The sequence below is a fragment of the Corvus kubaryi genome, unplaced genomic scaffold (genome assembly GCF_017639235.1).
Source record: "Corvus kubaryi isolate FWS band 111438036 unplaced genomic scaffold, C.kubaryi_AGA036_p1.0 65365, whole genome shotgun sequence".
Classification (NCBI taxonomy): Eukaryota; Metazoa; Chordata; class Aves; order Passeriformes; family Corvidae; genus Corvus; species Corvus kubaryi.
In genome coordinates this window covers 28074-47115 of record NW_024581946.1, presented here as the reverse complement: position 1 = coordinate 47115, position 19042 = coordinate 28074, and the positions used below count along the sequence as shown (strand labels likewise).

The following is a 19042-nucleotide window of genomic DNA, read 5'->3' as shown; positions in this document are numbered from 1 at the left end:
AGCCTCTGTGAACAATGAATTGTCTGGAATTAGCTGTGTACGTGTTAAACAAAACATATACAGAAATTCTGCATCTATCTCCTTCTGTTGCCAAGAGTGTGCACATTCCTCTCCTGCTTACGTATTACACAGATGGAGGTGGCTCCAGCACAATTAATTTTCCTGAATCCAGGATGTTCATTTTGGGTTCATTTTGTGACGTGTTTGTTTATTATTTGTGGCATGGATAGCATATGAATTCCCGATTAAAATTCTCACATTGAAAAAAAATTCTCCCAAGAAAAGTTCAAATTTGATAGCACAATAAAAATTGTCCTATTTGCTCAGAATCTATATGTAAAAATCACCCTGATTTATATGTACATATACACATATGTGTATACTCTTAAATTGGCAGATACGCTACAATGGAAATTTAAAGCATGCTGTGAAATGAAAGACAGCTTTAACTGTGATTAAAATTTTGAGATTTATGTTTGATATTTTTACATTAGAACTTTTTAGTAAGTGGAAAGACAGCAAGATAATGTCTGCAAGCACCACAGATGTAGCAGCTGATTTACATATGGGTGATGTTAAATGTGATATGCTAGAAGTTATAGACAGGATTTTCAATAATGTATTACGTTTACATTTATCTTATCAAGTGTGGCACATATAGTATATTTTGATGTCACATTGTTCCTTGAAATACTTTGTAAATATGCATATTTTCATTATTTATCATGCTTTTGAGAGCGCTGTTCTATTTTTTGTAGTTGCACATTTTTTAAAATCCTCTTCTGCTTTGAGGGAATGCCATAAGCATTTTCAGTTGATAATTTGTTTCTTACTGTTGTTTCAGCTTTGTCAACTTATTCCGGGGAGGGTCTTCGTAGAGTCTGCTCTAGACTTGATTTTTATTTTTCCATTTCTCTCTCAGGACTTTTCTGAGGTCACTTCAGACTGTGATGTTACTCATGGATGGATAACGTCAATAATACCATCCAGTCAGCTTTATGTTCTGGTCCTCTTCTCTCCTATCTCTTGAAATGCTTTGAGTCTTCTACCTTTTGGCTACATCGTAACTTCCTAATTGTAAATACTGAAATCAGTTTCTGGAGTGGGACAAATATTACTTTCCCTGTCTCTTGCTCAATTACTCAGGTCTTAACTCTGTACATCATACTATGGATTTGTTATGCGTCTTTCTTATCTTTAATTTCAATTAATAATTTCTGAAATGTAGCTAGAAATTGATAGATACTACTATGTCTGCTACTTCAGTTAATCTTTTAATATGTTATTGCTGAGATACATACATCTGACCTGCTGAGATTCAGAATGTTTTATTTGGATGTTTTGTCCCCCATAGAAAGTGAAATTACTACATCCGTGACATCTGTTTGGTCCCAGTTAAGGAACACAGCAAGAAAACAAAGCTTCCTGTCTTTTGTCATTTAAGTATAGCTATTCTCTTCAATGTTAAAGACCCAGTGAGTTTTAGGATATTTCTGTATGTCACAAATCAGCTCCTTCTTTTGAATAATTTTGTCACAGATTTTTAGAGCTATGATTTTCCTCAGAGGCAAATAGCATCTTGACCATAGGGTCAAGACATTCCATCCACAGACGTTAAAGGCATCATTTTAGTGTGCTGCATAGGGATGCTGTGCTGCTTGCTTTTGACTGACTACAGAGTATGAAGGCTTCAGAAGGACAAGATCAGTTCTAGAGAGCAGGCAATGCAGCACAGAACATACCACTTCTTAAATAATGCTGTTGGTATTTGTTGATGTCGTACCACAGTATCCTGACATTCTGCTTCACCTAAAGAGTTAGGAGTTTTCTTATGGGAGAAAAAGAGGAATATTTTCTCCCCGTCCAAAATGCATGGTGTTGCCGTTGCTAGTGAACCCTTGCAGTGTAATACAATATAATAATCTTGCCATATTGTCACCAGGTTGAACAGTTAACAAATCATCTCAAAGAGAAAACAGACAAATGCAGTGAGCTTTTGCTCTCCAAGGAGCAACTTCAGAGAGATGTACAAGAACGAAATGAAGAAATTGAGAAGCTAGAATGCAGGATAAGAGAACTGGAACAAGCCTTAATCATCAGTGCTGACCACTTGCAAAAGGTATTGCTTGGTCAAAATTTATCAAGGGTTTGCTCCTTTCGTATTTTCTTGAGACCAAAATAGTGTATTTTTTTAATCTGATAACTGTTAATATTATTCCTATGTAAAGGTGGAGGAAAGGAAACAGTTTGGCACCATCATAGTAAAGGGAGAGTTACCTCTTGAAGTACAACTGCAAGCTGAACGAGAAGCTGTGGACAGAAAAGAAAAGGAGGTAAAATTCCTGTGAAAAGTTCCATCTTTCCATTTACATGTTGTTTTGTCAGTTTTTGCTTTTTGTTGAGTTTAGTGAACTATACAGATGAAATTTTTTACAGTTAGAGAGACAGCAGTCCAAATCCCTTTGAAATTCTCCTGTGATCCGTGATAGCTGTTGTTCTGTGTTAATATTTATGACTTGAAAGAGTGTTTCTGAAATAAAAATTCAGCCCAATTAATAAAAACTTTGTGATGATTTCAACTGATTTTTTTAGTGGTGTTTAAAATTCCATTCGGTTTAAGGACTCAGAATGTCACCAAGTACACATTATTTTGTTTGTGCTTAGCAAACCAATTTACTGTGGACATTGTACTTGAAATTTATAACATTTGATTTTTGGTATGGCTGCCTACTCCTTTTCCTTCTCCTTTTGTTTGGAAACATAGGTCACGAACCTTGAGGAACAATTGGAGCAGTTTCGTGAGGAGCTAGAAAATAAAAATGAAGAAGTTCAGCAACTGCACATGCAGCTAGAAATTCAGCAAAAGGAGTCCACTACACACTTGCAGGAACTTGAACAAGAGAACAAATTATTTAAGGTAACTGTGTAACAGAGAAGCCTAAAGATTTATTCTCCTTCCTCTGCAGAAATAAGTTCTTTGAAAATGCCAAGACATCAAATTCTTTCTCTTTCTCAAGCATTCCACTGTTCAATTTGCCAGAATATTTAAAATTTCATATGATTACTTGTCATTCCATGAAACTTGTTTTTTTTAATTCCTACACTTGAAATACTCATACAAGAATATGCAGAAAATGTTATGTACAACTGTAACGTGTTTTTGGGGTTTTTTTGGCAGGATGAAATGGAAATACTAGGACTAGCTATCCAGAAATCTGAAGATGCCACCATAAAAGACCATCATTTAGTGGCTGGGAGGCTCGCTCACATCATGCAAGAAAAGGATCAGGAAATATATCATCTTCATGAACAAATAGCAAAACTGCAACAGCAACTTGAAGTCACAACTGACAACAAGGTACACACTTCTGAAATCCTTTTCAGAGTCCTACTTTGTGCTGCTAACTCTTTGAAGGAAAAAAACACTCTGTCCCCCACCAGTTGCATTATCTTCTATTGCTGCCTTGATTCAAAAATGCAGATGCTTCAGTTTCAAGGAATGCTTTAAACCTAATCTCTTTTTCTTTTTTAGTCTTGTTTATGACAGATGCTTTTTGCTTGCTTTTCTTTTTAATTATTTTGCCTTATTTCTGCTTGAGTTTTTGTTTTAAATTCTTCTTCATTCCTTATTTTTCTGATATGTCTGAATATTTAGTAGTATGTAGGTAGCTGAATTCAATCTCAACATTCATTTTAGCATCTTCCCTCACATGACTTCATTTAGTGTTACGCTCCAGTGACACCTGCTGGGTAATGTTGGATTTTAATGCATTTTTAGCAGTTGAACAGAGCTCCGTGAGCTTGTGTGAATGCTTTGTCCTCATACCAGTGTTGGAAACGTCTTTTATCCAGTTTCAAGCATAGAGGTGCAAAAAAAATGGTGTGTTTTATTAGCAATAGAGAGGAAGACAGAAAGAAGCAGATTTATCTTTTATTTACTGAGCCTTAGCACCTGTAGCTTTCTCTTATTTTTCAATTATGTGGTTTTTTGATTATCAGCTTCATCTTCTTTTGGCTTACTCTGATTTTATACAGATAAAACACATTGATTTTTTCAGTGGCTGAATTTTGCATCTGACTATTTTAAATGTCATTTATTAGTCATAAGCTTTAACTCAAAAGCAAGTTAAGAACGGGATTTCTGTTATCCCTTGGTAGCTGACAGAACATTTAGGCTAACATTCTACTAGGACATATTGAATCCACTAAAATAGGGCTCTGACTGAGCTGGATAATTTCCCTGAGTCTTTATGTGCAAAACTCAGTTATAGTGAAACAATGACAAAACTTAGAATTGGATTTAGAAAACTGGATTTAGGAAATACTATACTTCAAGAATCCAGAACAGTTCTGCTCTATACAATGACCCCAGTAATAGAGTTACAGTTCTTGCCTTGAGAAAAACACCTAGGATTCAGTTAAAATTTGTTTTAATAATAGTTTCTTCTCTTGTTACATAAAGCTTAATTTTCTTAATTTCATCCTCTGACTTGGTTTTATTTTCCAGGACATTAAATAATTACTCTGCTTGATTATGAGAGCATTATTAAATATTAATAGATTATTCTTAGGTTAATCCCTTTTCTAAGTCCCCTAGACATCTTCATCCCACAAAGTGCTTTTCTTTTAATTACTGTATTTGCGTTCTGTGGGCCTTTATTCCAATTTGAAGAACAGAATTTGAAGAACAGAAACCTCTATGCTGAGTTGATACCGATCACCAGGACCACTGTGCTTTCTTCTGCCTGTGGCAGCAGGGTTGCAACTGTATGATCTTTAAGGTCCTTTCTAACCCAAGCCATTTTATGATGTTATGACTTGTTCAGATTTTATTTAGTGTTTTTGAGCTTCCTCTAGTTTTTCTGGATTTTTAAAATTAAGTTCTTGCTTGGCAAACCAGCCGTTCTAATTTATATGGCCACATTTATTTTTGTACATATGCTTAATACAAAGTCATCTTATTATTCTATTTAACTAACTAAGCATAGTGAAGTATTAAGTGATAAAGGAAAAAACATGGCTATTTGAGTAATGAATTTAGTCATCTTTCACCTTTTCTGCATGTTTTCTTCATATTCTAAAAGACTCTATTAGAGTTCTTACCTATTTTAGATATCTTAACTGATTTTATTTTATGTATTTCCAAATATTTTTGACATATTTTCTTCTGCCTTCCACATTTCCACTGTAGAAGCACTGTTCACTTCAGATCTCCAAATATTCACTTAAAAAAAATCCATTTTGTTTCTTAGACTTACTACTTATTATATGGTCTGTCTTTATTTTATTTTTGTAAAGGGAAATTTTTTTGTCATTCTTCTACACTCAAGTGAAATTTGCTCCCGCTGCAATTTAAAAAGGGTTTTAATGAATTTTTTTAAACTTATCTATTGTAATCTGATAACTTCTTTTTATTCCTTTTGCTAAGAATTTTATTTATTAAACTTAGATTTTTTCAACACCAGTCATTCCATTTTTTGTTTCTACTCATTTATTAGAAGCCACCATGTTACAAATGCTTTCCACTTCATCTGATGCTTTAATACCTATTTTTCATTTCTTTAAGGTCACAGGCTACTTTGTCAGTCCTGTCTGAAGATGTCTCAATTCTCATAAAGCTTTAGAAGAGACATCACATTAAGAAATTCTCTGAGAACTTTCTTTTACAAGATCTTTCAGTGTTTAATTAAACTGTTTCTGGGAAGTCCAGACCAAAAGTTATCTGGGTGTTTCTGTTTGGGTTTTTTTTCCCCAGATTATTGAAGAGCAAAACGAGCATATACGGGAGCTTGAAGCCCAGGTAGAATGTCTGAAAAGCGATCAAGAACGTGTGAAGAAAAAGAATGATGAGGAAGTAGAGCAGTTGAATGATGTAATTGATAAGCTTCAGCAGGAGCTGGCAATTATTGAACAAAAAGTACCAGCAGACATTGCTGGTTTTCAAGAAGATGCTGACAGTCTGAAACACATACTTGAAGCAGTTCTGGCAGAAAAGGAAGCTTTGGAAAAGCAAGTAGAAAACATAAATGCAGAGGCATCTCAAACAAAGAATGAGCTTGAGGAAACTAAGTTAAAAATGAGCCAGTTAAAGCAAGAAATAAGTATGTTAAAAAAAGAGCATGAAAGAATAACAGAGAAGTATAAGTGTGCAGTAGTCCAAGGTGATAAGTCAAAACCAGAAGACAGGAGCAATGGAAAAACTGAACAAATGGAAGGAGGCTTATGTCAGGAGATAGAGTTGCTAGATCAGTCCCAACTTAGGACTTCAGATGAGAGTGCAAGAGTCACCATTAGCAAGATGGAGATACAACTGCAGGAACTTCAGGCATGCATTAAAGAAAAAGATTCAGAACTGTGCCAGTCCTACAATGAAATAAAAGACATGAAAGAGCAAAGCAAAGCTGAAAGAGAAGCACTTAAAAGGAGGATATTAGAACTGGAGAAGACACTAATGGAGAAGGTTGCTGCTGCTCTTGTGAGTCAGGTTCAGCTAAATGCAGTTCAAGAGCAGAGAAAATTCATGCAGGAAATTCAGGAAGCTTCAAAATGTGTGGATGAAGCAAGCAAGAATACCCAAACAGAGGGTTTGAGTGATAGAACTGAAAATGAGACAGAATCAAAATTATCACTCTTAACACAGAGGCTTAGTGAGATGGAAGACCAACTGGCAATGGTAAATCGTAGCTTGGAGCTAGAAAAAGAAAATGTAAAAGTTGCACAAAAGGAAGCTACAGTGAAAGAAGAGAGGTTCTTAGAACTTCAGCAATTGCTAGAAGAGGTTCAAGAAAAACATAAAGGAGAGATTCAGAAATATATTAAACAAGAAGAAATGCAGACATACCAGGTAATTAGATGCCACTTCCTTTTGGCTTGTTTTTACTAAAACCTGTTATTTTATGTAAAGTATAATGAATGAAATGGTTCTTAATGAGAATAACTATAGGAATATTCTGCTGTGTGTAGCACTTCAGTTTCTATATTATCCTTACAGTCACAAAGAAGAGAAGGATGCTATTTTAGGGGAACCCCGCAATCAGTTTCCATTTTGCATTAAAAACGCCTTACCTTTTCACGCATGTAAGGTGGTTTTGAATTTTGGACATATAATTTCTTATTCTTAATTTGACTTGACATAGAATAGAATGAAGTACACTTCTACATGGTGTGGAGGCAGAGAGATAAAAATTAAAATCATGAAAGCTGTCTAAGAGAGTATTCAGAATGATAAGGGAAGCGATACCAATTTGTCTATACAGGTTTTTTTGGGATGGAGGTTGTTTATTTATATATGTTTTGATCTTGGTTTATGTTTTGGTTTTTTTTCCCATCTCAGTTCCAAAGATATTTCACCTTAAGTAGTTTTTCCAGATTTGTCCAGATTTCCGTGCACTAGTGGTTTATTGCCTCTCAACTTAGAACCATCAGTCAAAATTTACTATATTTGATAGTCCAAAAATGGGCTTGATATCTCTCAATGTGAGAGTTGCAGCAATCATGGAACCCAGTACTGGGCAAGAAAAGGTTCTAAGATCCTTGATCCAAATACAAATTTAGTGAATGTCATAAATGTCTTGTAAGTTGGGTAATATTATCAGACCTCATTTCCTACTCTCTGTTTACCTTCCTCCCTGTGGTTTCTGTGTGATGTACCCAATTTATGGTTGCAGTTCTCTCTACAGTAAACTGTAGGATAGTCTTTTCTCCCATGGTCTTAGTCTTATTTTTTTGAGGCTGTGTTAACCCAAATAACATACATTTGTTTTTCCCTTTGCTCTTTTCACTTTGTAAGTTTCTGTGAAAGTGATCACTGCTGTTAAAACTTGATTCTTTACCATTTTCCATGTTTTGTGTTGCCATATAGGTAGAAGCAAAGATCATGGAAAGTCAAAAAGAAAATGTGCTTATTAATGAACTTGAACAAGTGAAAGAAGAGGCAGCTGCTGCTAAGGAAGAGCTGAGCAGTTACAGAGAAAAGGCAGAAAAACTTCAGCAAGAACTAGCAGTAAGAACCAGAGTGTTCCTTATTGTATTTAAATCAAATAATTATACAGGACTTACTGTTCAAATATGCATGCTATAGGTTGGGGGGTTTTAAGCATTTACTGAGAATGCTACCAAGAAAAACAGCCACTCACTGCCTGCTGGGAGTGGAACAGAGCTGATGCTGTAGATCAAATATTCACTCATTGCCACAGTACTTAGTTTTACTGCAGTGCAGCAGTGGATCTAGAGCTGTATTTCTTAGGAGATAATATTTGCCACCATGTGTCTTAACTGCTTTAAAATAGGACTAAATTGAGCTGTAATGGTTCAGAGGGTTGCTTGGATTTTAGGTGTTTTAAGTGTTTGGAAGGATTGCACTTGAGGTTCTCCATATTTACAGGTAAAAGAGGCAAGTCTGATACATCTTCAGGAAGACCTGTGCAAGGTCAAAGAGAACCTGGTTCAAGCAGAAGAGAGGCTTGCAAGTTACCTGAGAAAGGACAAAGAAATGGTGAAAACTGAAAGCAAGAGGGATGCAGAAATATCCTGTGATCTGTCAACCAGTGAGTCTACTCTAACTGGAAACAACTCCTCACTGCAAACAGACAATACTGTGGAAATCTCACCAGTCCTTGTTAAAAATGCAGGAATCCAAATTGATTTGCAAAATGGATGTTCTTCAGAAGAGATTGCAGAGATTGTAAGAGAATTTACTGAAAAAATCAACCAAATGCAGGAACTCCACGCGGCTGAAATCATGGACATGGAGACAAGGCATATCTCTGAGTCTGAAGCATTGAAGAGAGAGAAGTTTGTTGCAGTACAAGTATTGACTGAAGAATGTAATACTTTAAAGGAAGTCGTAGAAACTCTACAAGCCAAAGAAGTATGTATCTTATTTTTTAATTACTGAAATACTTTGGTTTAAACTTTTGCTCTTGGTACAGAAATTCCCATTTAAAATCTGTTAAGTGTGAACCACCACACGGTCAGTAAAAAACTTTTAAATGTTCTAGTGTTTCCATGGCCCTGGGAGAGATTGTGAACCTGTTTCTCAGCATTTAAGTTTGCAGGTTTGCTCAACTATCAAGTGCTTCCTTGTGCTTCTGCCTTGGACCTGTCCTGTTCTGTGAAATGGGGACAAGTGTAGGTCACCCTGTGGAATGCCATCTCTCTCATATTCAGTTTTATTACTTTGATTGCAGGGGAAATGGAACAAAGAGGTTCACATTGTTTCCTGCTCCTTCAAAGTCACTCCCTTATTGAGAGTGGTGAAGGGCTGTTTAAAGATTTGATTGTTTTCTTTTCTAAATACAGAGAATCCCAGTTTCTGGATTAGCACGTTCTCCACCATATCAAGCTAGAGATGGAGGTTCTAGTGGTAAGAAATTTGTTTTTACAGATTTCAAAGAGCATTACAAATTAAGCCTGCTTTTTTCAATATTAAGTTTACCATTAAAGAGTTTGTCTTCTAAGAAATCCAAACAGCAACTGCCCACATTGAAGCAGAAGCCTGTTGGCACTAACAAATGTTCTGGACATGACATGTCTATTAATTTGGTATAAAAGGAAAATGTCTGGAGCAGAGATGGGTTTTAGTTGGGGCATCAGATGCTAATTTTTCTTCTTCCCATTGGAGTTTCTATATCCATCTTAGCTATTACATTATCTCTTCAGTGTAGCTTCATGATCTCCTGATAGTGTTTAAAGCTACAGCTCCCTAGCAGTGGGAGATGATGACAGGTATTGACTTATCCAAGTGCAATAAAAATTATTACAGTGATCCTTTTCATAGGCAAGGCGAAGCATGTTAAGAGTGGGTCATTTGGCAGAAATGTTTATGCAAATAGTTGTTTCTCTTGTAAAACTAGGATTTTTAAATTTGGTTGTGGTTTTATTTTTTAGTTTTGTTTTGCTGTTAACTTCTTTGAAACTGAAAAAGAAAAATATAAAACAGGTAGTCTCCAGCTTAGAATGAACCTTTAGTGACATGCAACTACCTGTTAAAACAACAGATAAAAAATACTTTTTTGATGCCTGTTCTTCAAAGCTTCACAGTAATCCAGCTTTCATGTTTTTTTCTCCTTTTATTTTAGACTCCAGTTCAGACTGGAGTTCAGGAATGTATCTTGCTCAGACCCAGGGGTCCGACACGATAGCTGAAGGAATAGATGAAGGTGAAACTTCAACTGATTTACTTCCAAAAAAAATTAAGGTAAAATAGACACAATCTTTTTTTTTATGGAACAGGAGTGATACTACTGAAAGTTGAGATTAGCTTCTTCTTGATCATTGATAACAGAGCCATTTAGATAAGTTCTAGTGTTGACTATTTTAATACATTTTAAAATACTTCTGAACAATGATGTGCATTTTTGCATTTTAAATTAGGCTAAATAGGAATTTTATATCTGTAGGCTTGTTCTCAGTTATGATTATGAGAAATAAAACTACTGTTACAATTTATTGCAATTTTGTTGTATTAACAATAATGTCATGATCATATATTACATAATTTTATAGATTCTATTTTTATACTATATTATGAAAGCAAATGTGTTTATTATAAACAGTAAGGGTATCATGCTTTAATTACATTAAAAAAAAAGTATTTAGTGACAAAGCCCTAGCTTCATAGTAATTTCAAACAGTGAATGGTAAAGCTCACCTGGAAGCTTCCCAGGACTTTTGTTTTTAAAATGTCAGTTTCCATTAGTAGCTGTTTTAAGAATTAAAAATTGATTTGACCAATGTACACTGGAAAATTTTATCTGAAACTGAGAAAAAATACAGCTGTTTAATAAGTTTCTGTCTGATAGATATAAAGGACTGGGTGACACTTCTGTCCTTGATACAAGGAAGCGTAGTTTCCTTATGCTGATCAAATTAGAAGTACCAGTTTTCCAATACATATGAAATGAGATTGCAATTATTTTTGTTATTATTATATCTTGTTACTACTGGCATTAATGATTTCTTTTTGGTTTTATCGTAGGGTTTGCTGAGAGCAGTCCATCATGAAGGCATACAGGTGCTGTCTCTCACTGAATTTCCATATGGTGAAAGAGATCTGTCACCTCATGAGCAAGAGCCAGAATCTTGGTTAGAAGAAAGAAAAGCTTTCCTAAGCACCATCTCATCTTTGAAAGACCTAATTGCAAAAATGCAAGTTCACAGAGAAGCCGAGGTATAAATAATACCATAAGTTTCTATCTGAATAAAAAATTATTTATTATAACCTTCAAAGACACATTCACTGTTCAGGTTTAAATGCCTAAATATTCTGTTACAAGGCAACATATTTTAAAAATGTGCCATAAAACTGCATATTGCACTTTATGGTAGTAGTCTATCTTAAATTACAGCTGGTATTTGTTCTTCTGTTCGTTGATAACTTTTGACTGTATAGATCCATCTTTTAAGAAGAATTCTATTTTGAAAGCGTGTTCCAGTAGCAGTTGAAGTAGAATATTTAATGCTGTTGTTTATTGGCATATTAACCAGTAATCTGTTAAAACTTTTGCTTGTTAAATTATCCCCGTTAGACTCTTGGATATATGTAGGTAGTTTCTATTAGTTCAGCATTTCCTTTACCATGCAAAGTGGGCAGATGACCTTCATGTCATTTAAATTAAATCTTTTTCATATATAATATCACAGAATCACAGAATGAACTAGGTTGGAAAAAACCTTGGAGATCATTAAGTCCAACACAGCCCTGTGAGAGCCTAGGAAGAGATGCAATGTACTAAAAATTAAAAGAATAGTGTAATATAGTAACGTAAATAGTAACTACACAGGGCTAAGTTTTCAGTTACAAAAAGCTAAATTGCCTCCATCTAAAACAAAGCTAAAAGTTTAGCATTTGTGAATGCTGAAAAATGCATAATGTGTACAGTAAGTGCATCCATTTGGGTGGATGAAATTTACACAATTATTCAGAAAAGCTTAACTAGTCCACTGAAAGCACACACTTTACATTGAGTTATAACGATGTAATCTTTCCGTTTGGCACTTTAAATTATTGTTGTACCACTGCAGATTTATGCAAGTACTGAATCTCCTGAAGGTGTCTCAGACTGGCGAGGAGAACTTCTGCATGCCATTCAACAGCTTTTTGTGAGGGAACAAAATGTTCTTCTTGCTGCATTTCAAACTGAACTTGCAGAAACAGGCACAAGAGATGCAGTGATGTTGATGAATCAGTTAGAGCACAGACTACAGGAGCAGGTAATATAAACCGTACTGTAGTCGAAGTGTTTGTCTACATTAGATTTTAATTTAAAATGTATAAATCCATTAAAATATGTGTATTAATAGTAGTTTTGACAGTCTAAGGATGAAAAAGTCAGACTTGCAGAAAGAAGTGGTGTCTTTAAAAGAAAAGTGATATGGCATGGGAAAGAAACTTTTGGGTGCACAAGTTATAGAACGTATACAGCCTTCAGAGATCAATTTGAATTAAACGCAGTTGTCCTGAGCGATTTCATTAAGTTAATTAGAATGATGTTACACTGTCTAAGAGAAAAGATAGCTTGTTTATATAAAATAAGTTGCAAGAAGAGAAAGTGATAAGGCTGCTATGGGACAGAGAGAATGTCAGTTTTCTCCTCTGGAACATGGAAGGATTAGTGAGAAAAATTGCAATTTGCCAGAAAAGTGATAGCTCTTTTCAGTCTGTAATTTTGATGCCTAGTAGAGAAATAAAAAATTAACAAGTAGTTCTTTCAAATATAATACTGACTTAATTGAAAATGTTTTGAATATATATGCACTATGAATGTATAAATAAATATTATATCAACACCACAGATATTTTCATAAAATCTGGAGTTTTACTTTTAAAATATTTCTAATGCTAATAGGCTACTAACCAGAGAGCAGCAATGGACTGTCTTCAGAATGCAGACAGAAGAAGTTTGCTGATGGAGATTCAAGTATTACATGCTCAGATGAACAGTAAGAAAAGTAACCCAAACAGAGAACAAGAGATTGATTCAAAAAGCCAAGGTGACTTCTGTGGTAATATATGTCAGTTTCCAAATGCTTTCAAGGCAGTGCTCATAACGTTGTAAGTGACAAAAATGGTGACTTTCCTTGCTCTCCAATTTTGATATGCGTGTTCTGAACATGCATACTTTTTATCTTCTTCAATCTTCTTTGATTACTTTTGCAAAAATTAAGGTATAATCTGTGTTCTTATGACTTGTATCAAACTGAAAGTGATACAAAGTTATGTCCAATTGCTATAAAAATCAAGCTTGAATTTTGAGGCTATTTTCCATGTATATGCTTCACTATTTAGGTTCAGCAGCTTTGAAATTATCTAAGTTGGATAGTCAGTCAATGCAGAAACTAAGAAGCAATTAGAATGAAGAACAAAAAGTTCAGAGAACAGGTATACTTTAAAATTAAGTAAAGCTCACTGTCAGTGTGTAGTTACAAATATTAGGTCACAGGTATACATATGTAATATATCTAATTTCAGTTATGTTAATCATTATCCAAATGATGCATATTGATATAGTTGCACACGTCTTATAGCCTTTAAGAAAATCAGAAGTTGAAATGATTTCTTGAAAGTGTGAAAGGTATTCAGGTATAAAAGGCATGGTTTTCCTTTTATTCCACTAATGAAAGAATATATTATTTTAAAATATCACTCTTAATAATAGCTTTGTGGTCACGCGCTAGCTAGGGGAAGCTTTACCCAAACACACAATGCTTTTTTATGAAGTAATTTCCGTATTAATGATGCTCTCATTAGAAATGCTGGAGTATAATATGCAGCAGAAGCAGTTGCAAATACTGGAGATGCAAGTGGAGCTCCGGAGTATGAAGGACAGAGCAGCTGAACTTCAGGAGCAGCTGAATTCAGAGAGAATGATGGGCGCAGAGCTGAAGAATGAACTTGCACAAGCCAAACTAGAGCTTGAAGCTACCCTTAAAGCCCAGCACAGGCACTTCAAGGACCTAGAAACCATCAGGTGTGGCTTTCAGTGCCAAGCTTTCTGTGTTGACTGTGAAGATCATCTTTCTTAATCTGAAATCATAATACCGATTTTATTAAGGGCATTGATTTCATGCAGTATAAGTGCTTCTCAGTACTTCTGTAAAACCTTCCTGACCAAAATAGACTTGTTACAGTTGACAAAAAATGTATTTCAATTCATAATTTGATTTAATGCTTTATTAATTATCAAGTTCCTTTTTAAACTTTGCTACATTAGACTACTCTATACAAGCTAATAAGTAGACCATATTTGTTGAAGGTTTTTTAAACTGAACATGGAGAAAAAAATCGCAAAGTTAAGATGACTTTGCAAGTACTTCCATATGAAATACTCTTAAATTTTCTTTGATATGGTTGATAGCAGAGGCCACAGATTTGGCACTTAGGAAAGCCATTATTATTTTTGCCTGAACCAGAGGGATGCACCCATGAACAGTATCTTAATGTTCAGCTCAGAGATAACAAATTAAGCTGGAGTTTAAATTGGGATTACTTTAGAGGTTACTTTATACCCTTTACAGACGATCAGGAGCAAGTTTCTTCTACAAACTGATGCAAAATTGATTTGCACAGAGTGAAAATTCAGGTCATAGATTTTTCTTTTTCCCCCAATATATTTTTTTCCCTTGAGAAACATGGCAGCAAGATGCACTTCCATGGCATTCTTTAAGATTTTGGCCAGTGACTGGATTAGGTTGAACACTAACTGCCTCTGAGCCCCCACAAGTGGCAGCTACAAAGTTAGCAGGATGAACACAGTTTCTATCATTCTTGAGTTATGCAGATCCTTTGGTTTTGAGTTAGTCTTGCCTTTCTAAATAGGCTTTTCACTGTTACTCTACTAGACTAGCAGTGTTTTCAGTGCACAGGATGGAATAAAAAACCAAGTAACTGACCTTATCATGATAGGATTAGAGCCACTGCCTAATGTAAAAGTTGCCCGTTTCTTTTTAGGACTGAAGTTAAAGAAAAAGCAGCTGAGCTAGATATTCTCAAGGATACAATGGCCAACGAACAGAAAAAATCAAGAGAGCTACAGTGGGCTTTGGAAAAGGAAAAGGCTAAAATGGAACGCAGTGAAGAAAGAGGAAGAGAAGAGCTTGAGGTATTCCATAATCCAAGTGGCCTGGAACATCAAGGAGCATGAAAATATTCTTTTGGTTAACATTTCATCTCAGCTTACATTTTTGCCCAATGCATGCTTCATGTTCTGTCTTCAACTGTAGTATTATATCATCTAGAGCTGAAGAAAGATGTATAGAAGCTGTGTGGCAAAGTAAGAAAAAGGCCTGATGCACATCCCGTTTAAATCAATAGGAATTTTACCGTGCTTTTCAGGCCCAAGATTAAAAGATTCTATAATGGCCCTCTATTATTCAAGGGGACAGAACACTGCTAATATGGCTACACCCAGCCCCCACCACAGCCTAACTTGTAAAATGTAGTATTTAAGGAGACATATTGTTTGTCACCATTTAAAAAGTCAGCAGTTTCACCTCATGAAAATCAAACTAGGGAGTTTACTTTAGGAGAAGATGCTTCATTAGTATCTTCCTTGGTACCTCTGCACTATTTGCTATAGTGAAGGGGAGTGCAGGTATCCTGGTACAAGACAAAAGGCAAAAAAGCGGTAACTTCAATGGCATAGATTTATTCACATCTTGAAATCTGAAGTTGAAAAATCATTTTCACAGTTTTAGAAAGTAAAAGCAGCTGGCTGTCTTCAACGTCAGAACTACAGCTGCTTGTATCTCACTATAAAGTATGTGTTACAATGATTCTTCTATTAAATAATCTGATTTTAGAATAAAGACATCTGTAATGTATTTTAGTATCAGATGTAACTGCAGCATTCAGAGTATTGTCACATTAATTGTGAATAGCAAAACCTGTTAAAAGCAGCATGTATAGAGGTAGCATTTGCAATTTGCAGAAGACAATGGAAAGTATGCACAAATGGCTTTAATCAATCCTTCCGTTTTCTTTTGAAAGGACTTAAAATTTTCTCTTGAAGATCAAAAACAAAAGAACTTAGAGTTAACTAAACTTCTGGAGCAAGAGAAACAGCTGTCAACTGATCTGCAACAGAAAATTGAATCCCAAGAAGCACTCAGTGCTGCCCAGCTGTCACGTGAGCGAGGCCGTAATTCTGAGTTGCAGGTGCTTCTTGAATCAGAGAAGGTTCGAGCTCTCGAAATAAGCAGTGCCCTAGAAAGGGAAAAAGAGCTATGTGCTCAGCTTCAAAGTGCTGAAGATAAGGGGCAAGCTGGAACACCTAATCCATCTGAGGAATTGCTTAAAGAGCTACAGAAGCAAATGGATGAAAAGCATGACCGTATAGTGGAGTTAGTAAGTGAGATGGAGAAGTATAAACTGGAATCCGTGCAAGTGAGACAGCAAATGGAAAAAGAAAGGCAGATCCAGAGGCAAGCATTACAAGCAGAACAAGATGCTAACATAATAGTACAGAAGAAACTCCATGAACTGGAGTCCAAAGTAGAAGACCTTCAGTGGCAGCTTGGAGAAAAGAAGCAAGAAGTTCATAAATTAGGGAATGAAACAAAGAAGTTGCAGGAAATAATCCAAGATCTACAGAAAAAAGAGCAGGAGAATGAAGGAAGAAAGGAAGCCAAAAGGACACCAAGCCACAACCCAAATGAGGTACAGTAGGACTGAAAGTAATGTGTAATATTGAAATATGCAATTTAGCTTTAATTCTTTTGCTCAATTGTGTGTCACTGTGCCTTGACTCAATCTATAAAATAGCCTGCAGATTACAGACCATGGGCACCAGAGGATGGGAAAGGGAAGGCAGAGAATGGAAAAGGCAAAGCATTCCAGTTTGCTGCCTAAAACTATTCACCTGCTTCCTCCTGAAAGCAAAGTTACAGAAGTGTATAAGGAGGAGCACAAGCAGGGGAAATGCATCTGGATGTATACACACACTCTGTCTCAGGAGAAGAACATTCCTTGCAACCAGTTGCAGGAATGAGCTATTCCTACTCAGTAATGTCGCAGGTCACTGCCCTTAATCTTTAGTTCATAAACTGCAAGGGGTCTTTGAAACCTTATAAGTGGTCTTCCAACAGCTTCAGTAAATAAATGAGTAAGCAATCAAACAAACATATGCATGAATATGTATATGTTAGCAAACAAAACAGAAGAAAGAAATCAAGGTAAAAAATCAATTTAAGAATATCCTAATTTTTAGATGAATGAAAGTAGTAGCTGTTTCCTCTACGTTTTTCACTCTCATAAAAGGTCAGGAAAGTTTTAAAATTATTTTTAAATTACTTTTAGAACTTTTTTAGAAACTTGCCTGAAAAAGGTAAGCATTGCTAGGTGAGTGATTTGTGGATAGTTGCAGAGAGGATTGACATGAGACTTGCTTGCCTCTTTGCTGACCATGTTTTTGCCCATGCCGAGATCATTCTTTTTACCAGTTATCCACGTGTGGAGCCAGGAAGGAAATTTTTCTTTTCATCTAATTTGGCTACCTTTATCTTTTGAAGCATTGGAAACTACCCACAGCTAGAGGCAGGATGTTGAGGGTACTGGTAACTGTGGCAGCAGCAGCCTTCCCTCAGTTTGTGCACCTTGTTCTTCTGCACAGAGGGAACTGCCAGCACTGTGGTCAGCAAAGAGTCTTCCCTTGCGTCAGGTTAGCAGCAGCTGTTAGGTTTTTTTCCCCTCCTCATCAGCAGATAGTCTGATCTGCTTTCCAGGATTTGCCTGGAATTTCAAATAATGAATCTCCTGCTGTTTCCTGTGACATATGCAACACACAGACTTTTTTCTTTGGTACCACACTGTAGGGCAAACAGCCAAAGGCAGAGCCATGGGCTCAGGTTTCTTTGTGAGTGATGGCAGTTCTTCCATGGCAGTGTTGGGAGGTTGTTGCTGAGGAACACCTCTTCAGTGCATTATGTTGCTTGTGGTAGCATCTGTGGTGTGGTTGCCTGTGACTGTGGACTGACCTCCATCACCATGGTGGTCTCTTTCAGCCCCTGTTTTTCTGACTATGAATTGGTTACCAAAACACATAGGTCCAGTTGCTCAAATTCCATGCACAACTGGTAAAGGAGCTGCTGATGGAAGAAACAGAAAGGCTTGGTGACTTCCTGCTGACTAAGTTTTTTGACTGGATTCACACTGTAGCTCTATGTTTGCTAGATCTTAGTCAAGAAAGACACTAGACCTTTCATGAATGATAGTTTAGTGCTACACTACAGCGGTGCTGTAGTCACACTAAACTTCTGTCTCTGTCAGAATTACTTGTTCTTCAGTTTCTGAGGGTGTTTCAGAATTGTATGTTTTCATTTTACAGCATTGGATCACATACATTATATATATATATATCTCTATATCTATAAGATACATATTTTTTTCCAGACTACCTGGGATACATCCAATGACAGAACAAGAAATTGGGTTCTCCAGCAAAAAATGGAAGGTGCTGAGTCAAATCAGTTGACTTACCGCACACTGACAGGAGATCTCTCTGCTGCTACTGAAATTCTGGAAAAAGTCAGACAAAAGCTGCAAAATGCATCTCCAAAGCTGAAGCAGTTGGCTTGGAAAGCTGCTAGCAGGTTAGACCAGTCTTCAGCTATTTGGTTTTGTTAACAGCAACCAGCAAGCTAATGTATTGGGTTTGAATCATACAGACTGCAGGGCTTAATTGAGTTTGGGGTTGATCTGGTTTTATTACAGAGTATCAAGTGCTGTTGTAAATCCTGTTTGTTTTAACAGGGTTCATTTTAAGGCACAGCAAAATTGTCCTTTCTTTCTCTGAAAAGTGATAAGGTTTCTCTGGGTATGGTGTAGGTAGATGAATTTAAAACAGTAATTAAACAATTCATGATGTATAAGGGGATGAATATAGGGATTATTGTTCTGAATCATCCTCCTTGGGGAAAAAACTGATGGTCAAGTGAAACCGATCTTGATTCTTATTTTTTGGGGGTTATTATCTCAATAAGATAAAAAAATATCATGGGAGGTTTGAACCTGGTTTTATTTTGCTGTGATGGTCATTTAATATTA

The 19042-nt window shown here is 35.9% G+C and overlaps 1 protein-coding gene across 6 annotated transcripts in view; it reads left to right on the top strand.

Moving 5' to 3' along the window:
* Positions 1-19042, top strand: part of LOC121673360 (A-kinase anchor protein 9-like) — a 107054-nt gene that overhangs the window by 80718 nt on the left and 7294 nt on the right. For 5 of the 6 annotated variants that reach the window (XM_042046618.1, XM_042046616.1, XM_042046613.1 and 2 more), the window contains 16 exons: positions 1943-2119; positions 2229-2333; positions 2765-2917; positions 3179-3358; positions 5756-6844; positions 7862-8002; positions 8384-8869; positions 9301-9364; positions 10080-10198; positions 10979-11170; positions 12025-12213; positions 12849-12993; positions 13751-13970; positions 14951-15101; positions 15989-16657; positions 18389-18588. In XM_042046618.1, the coding sequence (XP_041902552.1) occupies positions 1943-2119; positions 2229-2333; positions 2765-2917; positions 3179-3358; positions 5756-6844; positions 7862-8002; positions 8384-8869; positions 9301-9364; positions 10080-10198; positions 10979-11170; positions 12025-12213; positions 12849-12993; positions 13751-13970; positions 14951-15101; positions 15989-16657; positions 18389-18588 (4280 nt within the window). The remainder of the gene's footprint in view (positions 1-1942; positions 2120-2228; positions 2334-2764; positions 2918-3178; positions 3359-5755; positions 6845-7861; positions 8003-8383; positions 8870-9300; positions 9365-10079; positions 10199-10978; positions 11171-12024; positions 12214-12848; positions 12994-13750; positions 13971-14950; positions 15102-15988; positions 16658-18388; positions 18589-19042) is intronic. The other variant, XM_042046615.1, reaches the window with a different exon arrangement.